We start from the raw sequence: 13,909 nt of genomic DNA on the forward strand, positions 1-13,909 counted from the left end.
AAACTTAGATTAAAATAAATTTAGATAAAATCTACTCATAATAAAACTTAAACCCGAATAATCTAGACACTTGAAAGTCTCGACTTTCACTTTTGTTAATACTACCAAAATCTTATCGACTAATAATCCATAATTGAAATAAAAGTCGATAAATTTATGTTTAAGATTTTAAAATGATCAAATATTATATAGAAAAATCCTAAAAGAAAATTATCAAAATAATCGCAAAAGATTCACTAAATCCTAAATCATCTTTCTAGAAGTATATATCTAAGTGGTTGATACCAAGAACATTATGGAGTCATACCTAATATTGTTTCTAGAACAATTAGTAGTTTAATTGGGGTTTTTTTCTTCTTCTTAAATTATGAGTTTAGCTTTTCATGAAATCAACATTCGAACTTCCTAGCTTCATCAAGGGGCGATGTTCGATAAATAAATTAGTATAAAGACACATGTTTTTCACTATATTAATATATATATACACTCAAAATTAGTGGTGGAGTTAAAAAGAGTAGGTAGTGACTTTGACCCGGTAAAAATGGTATAATTTTATAATCTCTTCTAAAATTTGTTATATCCCTTTTAGAATATAGCACGTGACTAGTTATGAGATAAACTAATGAAGACCTTCTGTTAACCTATGGATCATCCGTAGAGAACCCTTCGTAAACTGTCTGTGGATAACGAACCACTACAGATGGTTTGTGAACCTTCTAAACAGACCATTCGTGTGAGACTCTTCTATAAACTTCTAAGTAATCATCATTGAGAACCCGCTGTAGATTCTTGTGGGGGACACATAGGTGTAACAACCTTATACTACCTAGTACAACTCCAAGGACAAAGAATGTCAAAGTATGACCATGCAGCACGTTCCATGACGACAACAAACGTACAACGACCCTGCCACCTCGCCAGATAAATAAAGAAAAACCTTATTAAAAAAATTAGCTTTTTCTTTATTGTATTAGCATTCGATTAAATCATAACATCAATCCAATCCTATAAATATTCACTTTATAAATGTAATTAATGAATGATTAATTATTTATAAATTAATAAAAATTCGTAAATAACAGAATTTAAACTTAAAATCCCACATTACCATTCAACCAGGTTTTATTTAATTCTTATATAAATTTTTATAAATATAATTTTTACATATTTTTAAACTCAAAATGTTTAGAATCTAATATATAATAATCTCTTAACATCACTTATAACATTAAAAACTCTATTATGCAATTTCATAAAATTAGACTCTCTTTGATATAATTAGATTCCATGCATTGCTTGCCATGCAGCGAGTGTATTTTTTTTATATTATACAATTATTTATATTTGTATTTTCACTTGTTTATAATTTGTTGTATATAAATTTTAATACGAGTTTTCAAAATGAGAGAATCTCGTCAAAGTTCTTAGAAAATAAATCATACATGTTACATATAATGACTCGTCGAGAAATTTCATAATTTGTGTTTGATGAGATTTTAACTCATAACCGATAGCATATACAAGACATTATTTGGGTGAGAATAGCTCAAGTGATAACACTCTCACCCATTAATACACTATAAGGTTTAGGCATGAGTTCGAGTTAAAACATGCGCGATATGTATTATTTCTCCTATCAAGTACTCATTAAAATCATTATCGATGCCAGTTCAAGTATTCGGACTCTCATCAAAAAAATTTTAAAAAAATCCCATAAAATTAATATCAAATCAATAAAAGATCCAACGGTCCGAACCAACATCACTTCATAATTTCTCCTCAAGAAATCCAGCTACATTAACCATATATAAAGACAAAATTAGAAAGATTTTTAAGCTAGTAATAAACTAGAACATCCTTCTCATTTTTCTCTGCATCTACCACCTAATTTTTTAAGAACAAGAAAACCCAAATTTCCTCTTATTTCATTTCCAAACTTCTAAAATCCAGGAAACCAGATTCCAACCCCAAGAAATCATAACCATTACCATTGTTCTTGCTCTTGCTCTTGCTTTTGTTCATGCTACTGCTCATGATTGGCTCTGTTGGGGGACTGATTCTCAAGTCCAAATTCAAGTCTGGGATTTTCTTCATCTCATCATCATCATCTTTGTGGATGTATTCATTAGGGTTTTTAATATCATAATTGCTGTCTTCTTTGTTACCTTCATAATTAACGCCATTGCAACATATTGCATTTGCAACATGACGTGCAGTGCTTTCATTGAGTTGCTTATGAGTCAAGGGATCGACCCCTCGGTTCAATAGCTTCCTTCTTATATGTGTGTTCCAGTAGTTCTTTATCTCGTTATCTGTTCGTCCTGGTAATCTCGCAGCTATAAGTGACCACCTATATAAAAATAAAAAAAGAAAAAAAGGTTAATTTATTATTTGGTACCTGATTTGAATTCGATGTTCAATTTGGTATCCAGATTTGGTTTCAATGTTGGTACCAAGTTTTTCAATTTGGTACTTGAGTTTTTTTTTCCTGGTTAAGTACCTAAGTTTGGCTTCAAAGTTTAACCTTTTTTTTTTATCTAAATTAAGTACCTATCAAATTGAACATTAAAGTTAAACTCAATATCAGATTGGGACAAAAAAACTTGGCTTCGGTACTAAATTTTATATTGTGCCATCAATATTTTTGAAATATTTATAAACTAATTGCACCTAATGTGCCCAAAATTATGATGTAGATTTTAAATAAATTCTTAAATTTCAAAATATTTTTAACCGAGTCCTCAAATTACCACCATCATATAAATCAAAAAGCCGTTTATGTAGTATAGTTATCAGCCTAAAGATGGTGATTGAACTGATGAAACGATCTGATTGATACAATACTAATACTTTAAAGAGTTATCAATTAAAACAGTTTCGAAATTCAAGATCAACTTAAAATCTTGTAATTCAATTAACCCAATTTTTATACTACTATGAGCAACCAAAGTTCCAATTAAGATGAAAATGGGGGGTATACTTACTTATTACCAAGAAGGCTATGAAGCTTGATAATGAGTTCATCTTCATCCTCAGTGAAATTGCCTCGTTTAAGGTCAGGTCTTAAATAGTTGATCCACCGAAGCCGACAGCTTTTTCCGCAACGAAGGAGGCCAGCGGCTTTAGGAAGGGAACGCCAACAACCCTCGCCGTGGGCTCGGATATAAGCGATGAGGCGATCATCTTCTTCTTTGGTCCATGCACCTTTGTTTGTATGAGCTTTCTCACAACATGGAGACCTTCCCATTTGATTTCAGCAATAAACCCACAGCAATGTATTTATATATAGTACATATAAATATACAAATTAAAGTTGTTTTTCAGTATATATATATATATATATTGAGAGAGAGAGAGAGAGAGAGAGAGAGAGAATTTATAAAGTAGTAGGCCGGTCCTGAACCACAGCTTTAGAAGTGGTTTTATAGACTTCTTACTACTATTGCAGCATTCGAATCCGAAAATTTCATTTGATTAATTTTAATTTTAATTTTAATTTTAATTTATTCAATTTGATTGATTTTAAAAAATTAATAATTCGAATTGATTCGAATAAAGTAAATTGAACTTAAGCTAATTCGAACTTAAATGATTCAAATAATTAATCAAAAGTGATTAAAATTAAAATATGATCTGAGTTTATAATGGTCTGATTTGATAACTCAAAACTTTAAATTTGAATGATTTGAATTTGAAAGGACTTGCTAACAATTTAGTAGTGAGGCATAATTCATTGTTAGTGAGGCACAACTAAATTGTTGACAGTGTCTTCTCATCAAGTTCCTCCCACTCTGTCTGATTCGCATCCGCGGGCTTTTGCCCTATAACAACATTTTTCAAACCTTTTTGAACTAGATTTGCCGTCATCTAAACTTGCCATAAGTTGAGATTTGTGATCCCAGCGAACTTTTCGATATCATACCTCCTTGTCATCTCTAAACGAGTTGAATGTGAAAATCGAACCAAGCTTTGATACTAGTTTGTTGGATCAAACCCAAGTTATGCAATGAATAAACGAAAATCAAGAAAATCAGAAACAAATATTTATGTGGAAAAACTCTTCTGAATAGGATAAAAAGCCACGAGCAAAGAAAAGTTTCACTAAAACGGCAAAAACCGAAAAGGGGAGTACAATATGGAAAATCAAATAAACCCTGAACCTAAAATACAAAGATTCTCCGAAATTCTCACAAACTCTCTCTTAATTTTGTTGTTGTTATTCTAAACTATCTCAGGTTGCTAGATGACCTATTTATAGGCTAAAATTCGTTTAAAGAAAATATGACTAAAATATCCCTAGAATAAACAGAGTTAGACTGGGAGAATATAACAGAGTTTAACTAGGAGAAGAAACTCAGTTGGAACACGTCGCCACTTCGCGACGTGGCATACTGCCTTGTCGGGACGTCCTTCATCGCGTCATCAGGACGTGGCGAATCTTCTTGTCATGTTGTCGAGACGTCGACTCTTCCTCGTCCCGACGTCAACCCTGTTTCATCCAAAATACGAGGCACACTCCACAATAGGCAATATCCTTATAGCGCAAGAAGCTATACATTTGATGTGGATTTGTAATAAGAAAATGGGTTGGAGGCAATAAAAGTATACTTGGAAAAGGCTTAAGATAGAGTCTTGATGGGATTTTATGAATGATACTTTGGTTGATGTGGGTCTTTCTACTAGAATGATCAATTTTATTATGAACTGTATTTCTTTATCTTCTATGCAGGTTTTATGGAACATTACTTTAACTAAAAACCTTTTCTATCTATCGGAATTCGTCAAGAAGATCTTTTATCTCCGTATTTACTCATGTTATACATAAAACGACTTGAACATAATATTCGAAAAACAATATGAAAAGGATCTTAGAAACCTTTATAGTTGAGAATTGGTAGTCCCAAATTATCACATCTTCTTTTTGCCGATGATTTGGTCTTATTTTGTCAAGCATCAATGGATGAAGCCTTGATGCCAATCATATGATAATTATATAAAGAGATTTGAAAAAAAAGAAAAGTGGGTTTCTAGAAGATTTGGAAGTTGGGTTTTGGTTGTTTGTGGACTTTGGTTCACCTGCCATTTTTTTTTTTCACTTGTTTTTAATACCAAATAATTGTATAAAAAATATTTTTTTTATTTTAATTAAATAAAACTAATATCAAATGTAAAAAGTGGGTTTATATTTAATTTTTTTTAAGTTAAGACGTAGATAATACATTTAAATAATTATAATAAAAATCACCGATCGTACTAATAATTAAAATATATTTTATCTTAAATTACGAGTAATTATTTGTACATAATTGATGGGAATTTATAAGTCTAATCATATGTTAGTTTTGTCTAAATTTATTTTCATTTTGGTCCAGGTATATTTTAAATGCCTCATAGTTTATCCCCAACCCATATATAGGAGTATAATGTGTTTTACTCACTCGAACTCACATCTTCTTATATAGACAACAATACATAACACTCAATCGATATATATATATATATATAACTTTTTTATTTTAATATTTGGCTCAAATTTGCATATGAGTATTTTGTTACTTACCCACCACACGTAATATAACTTTTTCACCTACTACATATACTTTATATATATATATATATATATATCACAATTCACCTACTTTTTCACCTTTCCGACTGTCCAACACTGGCCTCACGTTTGACGTTAGAAATTACATGGGGGAGGTACCATTTGAGATTTTTTATTATTATTTATACTTAAATCAAAACAATACAAAATATAAACGAGCTAAAAATCGAGTAATTCAAATTTAAACAGCACATGATAAGACTAGAAATCCACCCATGATAGAGCTTGAACTTAGGTACATAAAACTCATAATTTCAACTTTTACTGAAATTGCCAAAGCTTCACTGGCACCATTTGAGTTTCGGACTAAGATTAAGTCATTATTTTGTAATTATATCAAGTCTAATATTGTTGGTTAAGGGCTAATTGCACTAAATATCTTGGAATTGTTATCTGGATTTTAAATTGATCTTTAAATTTCAAAACGTGTTAATTGAGCCATTAAAGTATCGATATCACATCAATCAAATCTTTTTTATCAACTTAGCCGTCAATTTAAGAGTTAAATATCAGTTTAGATCTAACATAGAGCATATTTAAAACGCATGTATGCTTACCACATTAGACAATTTCGACTTGAAATGTTAAAAACGGGGTCAATAAAATTTAAGAGGGTTATTTCTTTTCTTTTTTTAACACATTAAATTCAAGCTATCCATATAATAAGCACACACATATTTTTAATTTGATCCATGCATTTTAAATATACTTTGCATCATATTTGAGTTGTCATTTAACACCAAAGTACTGACTAAATTGATAGAATGACCTAATTGATACTTTTCCGATGCTTTTGAAAACTCAATTGAAATGTTTTGAAGGACCAATTTACATAATTTGAGGATGTTTAATACAATTAAACCATACATAGAAAATAAATATATTGTACCAATACAAAAATGATTCTTAATTGATGTTTTAAGTTTACCCACTTGTGTTTTTTATTTTTCAAAATAAAATTAAATTCAGGGTTATGAGTATGGAACAATTTTAAAATTCGTGACCAACATCTACTTTTTAGTGGATCTACTGAATACAGAGAATTAATTACTGGCCTCACTCCAATAAAACCTTGGGAGTATACCATTGAAGTTTTAAGAAATAGATGAAATTATTGGCCTTCATCAATTACACCCACCAAAATTTATAATGGACTTCATCAATAAACTGTCCATAGGTACATCGTTTTTTTTTTAATATTTTTAAATTTAAATTGAATTGAGGTGATCATTGTTTTTACTGTTTTTATTTAGAGTTTGTGTTGTTCTTTTTAATAATATCATTTTTACAAATCGAAATTAGGTTTTCTCTTTGAAAGTGTAATTTACTTTATCATTAGACTTGAGTTTGGCTTCAATTTTCACTTTGATACTTGAGATTTTTTTTTTAATTTGAGATTTGAATTTTTGTTTTATCTCGTTTAAATACCTGAGTTTGGATTCAATGTTCAATTTGGTACTCGAGTTTTATTTCTTTTGTCCCAATTAAGTACTTGTGTTTTTTTACTATAGTACGCGTGCCAAACATTCATTGGGTTGTTTGATTTGGGTACCAAATTGAACATTGAATTTAAACTCAAATACCAAATTGAGACAAAAAAAAATTAAGTACCAATTTAAATATTGAAACTAGTAATAAATAGTATATTAACCTTTTAAAAATTATATATTAAAAATTGGTTAAGTTAATCGGTTTAATTACAAAAGTTCATAACGAATAACTAACATAATCTAGTTTATATTTTGGTTTACTCTTAATCATTATAATCGATAACGTTAATATATATGGAGGTATTCAACTTAGTAATTTATATTTACTTGTACTTAAATTTTTTGGATCTAATTGATATCTAAACTTGAAAACCATAAACTAAGTTGATACATTTTTACGTACCTAATTAACACTGTTAAAATAAGAAATTTAAAATTTATTTAAAAATTAGATTTTTTTTTGCCATTTGGTTAAAATGGGAGACTATCACATGACACTATACTATTGATTGTCAATACCACATCAACACCACGTTAGCATATTTTCATAGTGTTAATCAAATACCTAAAAAAGTATAAATTTACATACGACTTCCAAATTTAGGTACCAAATAGTCATAAATTACCAAATGTTTCCTTATATATAAACCCTAATCGATTTGAACTAACTCGAAAAAAACTATCAAATAAACCGTACCGACTTTCACATTGCCTATCTACCTCCCCTCTTTCCCTTTTGGCTGCTCACGTCACCACGTGGGACTTGGGAAAGATCAAGTTCAAATATTTGAATGGGTTGGATCAAGTTTAAACTCAAACATTCAAGACCCAAATTTGACTTGTTTTTCAAGTTTATAAAATATTTATATTATTTATTTTTAGATATTATGTACTTTATAAAATATAAAAGTTAAATCTATAAAAATATATAATATTATAATGTAAACATTTAAAAAATATTAAATTATTTTTATATAATATTTTAATAAATAAAAAATATATAAATCTATGAAATATATATTTTTCAAAAATAGTATGAACAAACTTAAAATGGACTTAAACTAATCATTTACAAATACGAGTGAGCTTGAACAAAACTTTTTAAGTCTATATTTGAGGCTGAATTAGGTTTAGACAAACATAAAATGTGCTATATCATACTTAAACTCGACCTATAAACACTTCGAGATCTCGCTAATGGGTAACTCTGAGCTTTCAACGAGGTGGCAAATCTAGAGTTTGAGAAAAACTCCGAACAAAAACATGAAATAGAGCAATTTGTAGCTTTAATTATCCCCCCTAACTACAAACGAAAGCATTTCGTAACGGAAATGTCATGGATTGAAGTGGCTCGAGAGCATTTATCCATGTTATTTACTTCAAATAGATGACCTTAGAGTATTGTGTCGATCTTTTACTGCCAATACTGTTCGTAGGACGCGATATCATGTAGGAGAAAACATGAACTACATAACTATTAGCCAGATGATTGGACTAAGTTCTGCTAAATTTGTAACGGATGTTCTGTTCTAGAAAAGAGTAATATGGCTTTCACTTCATTCTTTTGCGGACCTCGTAAAAGTAGCTTAGGATCACCACTGCGGCGGCAACAGCAACCCCCACGGCACCCTGTGCCAATACAGTGCTGTCCTTCACCATTACCTTGGAGCGAGCTGAAGTGGGAGTAAACCCGAGTTCCGAAAGTTTCTTATGAGATTCGGCATAATCTCTGAAGAACGCATCCTCATCCTGCCAAGTTTAAAAGGTTGGCCAAATTCCATTAAAAATCACATGATGCAGAATTGGTATTTATTTGCATGATGTCTCAGTCCAACATTGGTCTATAACACCTAAAGGGGTGCCCGAAACATTGTTGATAGTGGTTAGCCTTTCGACAATGTTCCGGTTTGGTTAACAATAGACAAGGATCAAGTGGAAACATCTACATGCAATAGATTAATAACATAAAAGGGTCTTTATAACAGCAGAAACCAACTCAAGCAAGGTTGAATTTGGTTAGAAGAGGACAAATGATTAACTGCTCAAATAGCGGTGCTGCTAGAATCTAGTTATTTCGACTAGCAACTGGCACAAATAGAAACAGTAAAAGCAACAAAACAATCTTCCAAGAATAAAGGTCTAATAAGACCAGACAGAAAACCTTATTGAATACCAAGGCAAGTACATTATAAAGTGACATCGACTAGATCACTCTTGAAGTATAGGTAAGACAAAAGGAACCCATTCGGTTATGGTGTTGTACCTTGGCATAGAGCTCTACATACTTGCGGAACTCAGGGTCATCAAACAAAGCCTTGTCTGTTGGAAGTTTCAAAAGCCCTTCTGATTCCCCTTTTAGCAGCTCCCTGGTACAATAATAGTAAATGGATTCATATGAATTCTAAGGAGGAAAGTTAAATAGCTTGCAAATCACAGATTTAATCTTACACAAAGTAAGAGTTGTCGAACTTCAGGGGTTCATTGGTCCAAGGGCCATCAAAACCTGATCTCTCAGGATGAGCCCTTCCCTGTAACACCAAAGCCAACACCAAAGGTTTGATATTGATCATATAACAAACATAACCAGGAATATAGAAAATCAAAAACATTTTAAAAAATAAAATACCAGTGTGTGACCCCCAGATAATGCCACAATATCTTTGTCAGAAAGACCCATTCGATAGAAGATGTCCCTCAGATGAGGTGCACCTAACACCATGATTTAGAAGGGTAAAGAAAAGAGAGATGCAACATATAGAGCACACAACTTCAGACTATAGAAACATAAGCTTAGATGTGCATTTAAAATAAGGTGATAAGATGTGGAGCAATGTATTTGAAACGAAGGTAACAGTAACACAACAGTCATAACTCAATCTATTCGATGAAGATCATATTTAGTACATTAGAACTGCAGAAAACACTGAAGGTAAGAAATCACATAAATATTAGCCATAAGATAATAGATATGACTATATTTAGTTTTACTATATAGATCATCTAAGTATCAAAATGTAGAAATATTGAAAGCATATGGAAGTCAGAATTTACAGTTCTCAGTATGTGGAAATCAGAAATTCAAGTTATTGTTCCACAAATGGCTTCAGAAATTTATTTTACCTCTTTTAGCATCTGGAAGTCGGCCTTCCCTGGGGCAAATGTTTGAATCCTATTAAATAGAACAGCGTTAATCAAATAAATTAAAGAGGAAACAAGCTACATTTGCAAGAATAAACCCCTACAAGATACCTTTCTTCCAGGTACAAAGTCAATGGTAGGACCTCCAGTGACTTCAACAGCAACAACACCAGCAAGCTGAAAATGAAAATGATACAATTACAGATCACTCATCATCCAACACACAACCAACAGCTTCAGTTTAATCTAAGTGCAGTCATTTGTGTGGTGTGCCATATTATGATGAAACATGCCGTAAAGAAATAGAGTGTTACTACTGTAAGTACAGCAAACATTCTCAAACTCTACAACACCTCTTAAATAACTACTTATACATTTCTTATTTCAATATTTCAAGCTACTTTTCTGCAAATCACAAAATCAACCAAACTTTGTAACCTCTTTCTTTTCATTTTAACAAAAAACTACAGTCACCAAGCTTCTTCTTTCTTGTTAAGTACCAGCCATCATCTCAAAATCTAAATCAAGAAGTTCTTTCATAGAACAATTCTATTAGGTCAATCATTTAACCTACCAAATAGTAGTTTATATGTACTGTATTATAGAAAGAATCTAGTTAATTAGATAAAAAAAAGTTTGCCTTCCTCTAAAGAATCTAAACCACAGACATTTGCCTCAAGCTCTAGCAAGGATTTTAGATTAAGTTTTAGGGACTAATAAATGTGTAAATATTTCTTTATTTCCCCAATGAGCTCATAGAAGAATAGAAGCAGAGCCATTTTCCTTGAAGTCTAATTACAGGAAGCATGCAATGATTTCCTTTAAAAGCCAAAATATATTAGACATTTTTCTCGATGTTTCTCAAGCAACATCATCCTGTGTCCTTAATGCTATAGGTCTGTCATTTAATTTCCTCATCTAAGAATTCTTTCTATAAAATCAAATAGAATACACTGTACACTTATGAATTCCTCAATGATGCAACTAAATCCCAAATAAAATGCACGCTAACTCTTTCAACTCCATAATCACCTGGTATAGGTCAGCATACGTAATTTTAGGATGTTTAGCCTTCACTTCCTCTGAAATGTTTCAAAGAAAATACTCTTCAGTCAGAATAAACAAATAAATAAAATATGTTCTAGTTTGAGATGTATATTTTAACACAAACTACATCCTATACGTATGAAGATATGTTACATGCATGAGCATGAAAATGAAAAAATGTAGTAATATATATATTCAAACACTTGTTAGAAATTCAGCTCATATAGTAGCTGGTACAATTTACACAAATGAATCACAAAGGTTGACATCTTTCTACCACTAAATTCTGAAGGAGGACACAACTGACCATCCAACAATGAGACAATAGTTCACTTTAAAGGAGATGATTCTTTGCCGAATGAGGGAACAAACAAGGTACCACCTAAATCTCAATGGCTAAAACCTAACAGAGACATGCAAGTTCAACCTTATATAGCAAGATCAAAATAAGATCTCCCCAATCACTTTGAGTCCATGCTATGTTCGTTTTTTGCAATAGGATCAGACAAATAACATTACCCTGAGCTAAACTTTTAAAAAGAAATTACATCAGTCCTGCCATACTCCTTTCGAACAATCAAGTCATGCTCGTATCTAAGATATTGAAGCAAATGGTTCTGTTGTTAAACTCTATGTCAACACCACTCATCAACATAATTGACAGTTGATACTCCTGCTTACATCTTCTAAAATTTCTAACCCTTAGAAAAGGAAAACAAAACCCCTCTCTAGTGAGTGAAAAAGTTAAAAATCATTTCAGCATTCCAGATTCAGAAAACTCTATATCAACATGAATGGACTTGAAGCCATACCAGGGTTACTCGTATTTTTCATTCCTTTAAAACTCTATATTCAACATCGATTCTGAATGTCAGGTAAAACGTGCATGTGGAGTGTTTAAACTGCAATACTAATCCTCAAGATTATGTTGAAATAAGATAATCTATATTCTTCCAATATTGAAATGCTCTTAAGATGTGCATTCTTAGTTAACCAATAGCAGCTTAAAAGCATCAAACGATTTTAAACTTGTTCATACTAACTAGGAATCAACTGTTGCATTGCATACTAATCCATAAACATTTTATACGAATTTGAAAGTTATATATTTACAGTAAGAAAAAAATAATAACAATAATAAGCATTAGAATTAGAATCTGACCACAAAAATCAATAGCGATTTTCAAGCCGCTATTGGCGCCATGAGTGAACTCTTCTTCATTCCTTATAGAGCCATTTGGACCTCCGGTTTTAGTACTCACATCATACGTCCCAGCATCGTGCCACCTTCAAGAAAAAAAAATCAATTCAAAATGAAGAATTCATCGATACAAAGTCAAATTTAAAAAAAAAAAAGTAATAATACTCCTAAATGGCTAAATCCACGATTTTTTCAGGTTTATCAGTTATTTCTCAATTAGTATCACGAGATTTCAAATTTCTTTTAGCTATATTCCTTGAATCTTTAATAAACAGCACAAAACGAAGACGAAGATAAAAGGGAAAAAAAATACGCTAAGCGAAGCATGATAGGAGCGCAATTCTTCAAGGCGATGAAAGCGCGAAGGTCTCGACGAGCTTTATCGATCTCCTTGAGATACTCGGTATCGACTACTGGAAACGCCATTGAAGTCTTCGTCTCAGTTTCAAATTATCAACAATCAACTGATTTTTGTGTGTGTTAGCCTTTTGGAAAGTGAAGAAATGGTCAAGAAATTAGCTTATTTATTTTAGTTTTTTTTTTGTGATTTTATTTATTGTCTTTTGGTTTTTTGCTTGTTTTCTTGGGATTCGAAAAAAAGAAGATAAGCCAATGAAATTTAGATATGGGTTTATTTACTTTTTTGGACTATTTGGGAGCTAGAGGTGTTTATATTTTTATACAATTTTTAAATTTAATGAAAAATATTTTTTATTATTTTTTAATGCTAAAACCAATTATTGAGCGTCTATGTGAGTTTGAGTGCGCTGAAACGCATTATCTTCCTATTTATGAGTTAGAGAGATGCTATGAGTAGTTCTAAACAATAGAAAAAACAGACTTATAACTCGAGCTTAACTCTCCTAAACAATTGGTTTTCATGCATAGCATCTTCAATGTTATGACTTGTCTATGGGTCGAGCTAGGTTCTAATAAAATTTTAGGCCCAATTGATAGGTCTGAGCTTGGTCCAACCTAAAAAATTGACTTAAATTTTTGCCCAAGTTCGAAACTTGGGTTAAACCGTCTCAGATTAGACTGTCCATGGTAGGCGGCTGGCCTGGCCTGCCCGACGGCCCGCCCAAATATGGGAGGTTCGGGTAAAATATAGGCCGAAATATGGGCTTGGGCAAAAAACGAGGCCTGCTTTAAAATGGGCGGGCTCGCTCAACTTTTTGGCCTGGCCCTACCACCAATATAATAAATATATTTTTAATTTTTAATTTTAAAATACTTTAAAAATATTTTTTATTTTTTATTTTAAAATATTTTTTGTGTTTATTAAAAATCGGGCCGGCTCTAGGCTTACTCTTTTTTTTCCTGGCCGTCTGGGCAAAATTTCAGGCCCATATTTTGGGCCGGGCCGGGCTCGGACCTAAGAGTCGGGCCGAAAATTTTTTCCGAGCCCGGCCCAGCCCGGCCCAT

The 13,909-nt window shown here is 31.7% G+C and overlaps 2 protein-coding genes across 2 annotated transcripts; both read right to left on the bottom strand.

The window, feature by feature from the left end:
- Positions 1 to 1,698: 1,698 nt before the first annotated feature.
- LOC105795403 (MYB-like transcription factor 4) lies at positions 1,699 to 3,390 on the bottom strand. The gene is made up of 2 exons (XM_012625013.2): positions 2,985 to 3,390; positions 1,699 to 2,350 (listed from the first exon to the last, which is right to left on the bottom strand). Exons 1-2 carry the CDS (start codon positions 3,245 to 3,247, stop codon positions 1,921 to 1,923), a joined length of 693 nt encoding a protein of 230 aa, XP_012480467.1. The 5' UTR covers positions 3,248 to 3,390; the 3' UTR covers positions 1,699 to 1,920.
- Positions 3,391 to 8,367: 4,977 nt separating this feature from the next.
- Positions 8,368 to 13,020, bottom strand: LOC105795404 (L-ascorbate peroxidase 3). The gene is made up of 9 exons (XM_012625014.2): positions 12,798 to 13,020; positions 12,446 to 12,570; positions 11,269 to 11,318; positions 10,348 to 10,413; positions 10,219 to 10,267; positions 9,725 to 9,807; positions 9,547 to 9,626; positions 9,362 to 9,464; positions 8,368 to 8,847 (listed from the first exon to the last, which is right to left on the bottom strand). The coding sequence occupies exons 1-9, from the start codon at positions 12,908 to 12,910 to the stop codon at positions 8,650 to 8,652; spliced, it is 867 nt and encodes a 288-aa protein (XP_012480468.1). The 5' UTR covers positions 12,911 to 13,020; the 3' UTR covers positions 8,368 to 8,649.
- Between the last annotated feature and the right edge of the window lie 889 nt (positions 13,021 to 13,909).

Source organism: Gossypium raimondii, chromosome 3 (genome assembly GCF_025698545.1).
Source record: "Gossypium raimondii isolate GPD5lz chromosome 3, ASM2569854v1, whole genome shotgun sequence".
Taxonomy (NCBI): domain Eukaryota; kingdom Viridiplantae; phylum Streptophyta; class Magnoliopsida; order Malvales; family Malvaceae; genus Gossypium; species Gossypium raimondii.

Excerpts from the sequence above, each read along its gene's own strand:
- LOC105795403 (XM_012625013.2), bottom strand. The coding sequence starts at position 3,247 with ATGGGAAGGTCTCCATGTTGTGAGAAAGCTCATACAAACAAAGGTGCA. Across the intron at positions 2,351-2,984 it reads CATAGCCTTCTTGGTAATAA|GTGGTCACTTATAGCTGCGA; the intron begins GTAAGTATACCC and ends ATTTTTATATAG.
- LOC105795404 (XM_012625014.2), bottom strand. The coding sequence starts at position 12,910 with ATGGCGTTTCCAGTAGTCGATACCGAGTATCTCAAGGAGATCGATAAA. Across the intron at positions 10,268-10,347 it reads ACTTTGTACCTGGAAGAAAG|GATTCAAACATTTGCCCCAG; the intron begins GTATCTTGTAGG and ends TCTATTTAATAG. Across the intron at positions 9,808-10,218 it reads ACTTCCAGATGCTAAAAGAG|GTGCACCTCATCTGAGGGAC; the intron begins GTAAAATAAATT and ends TCATGGTGTTAG.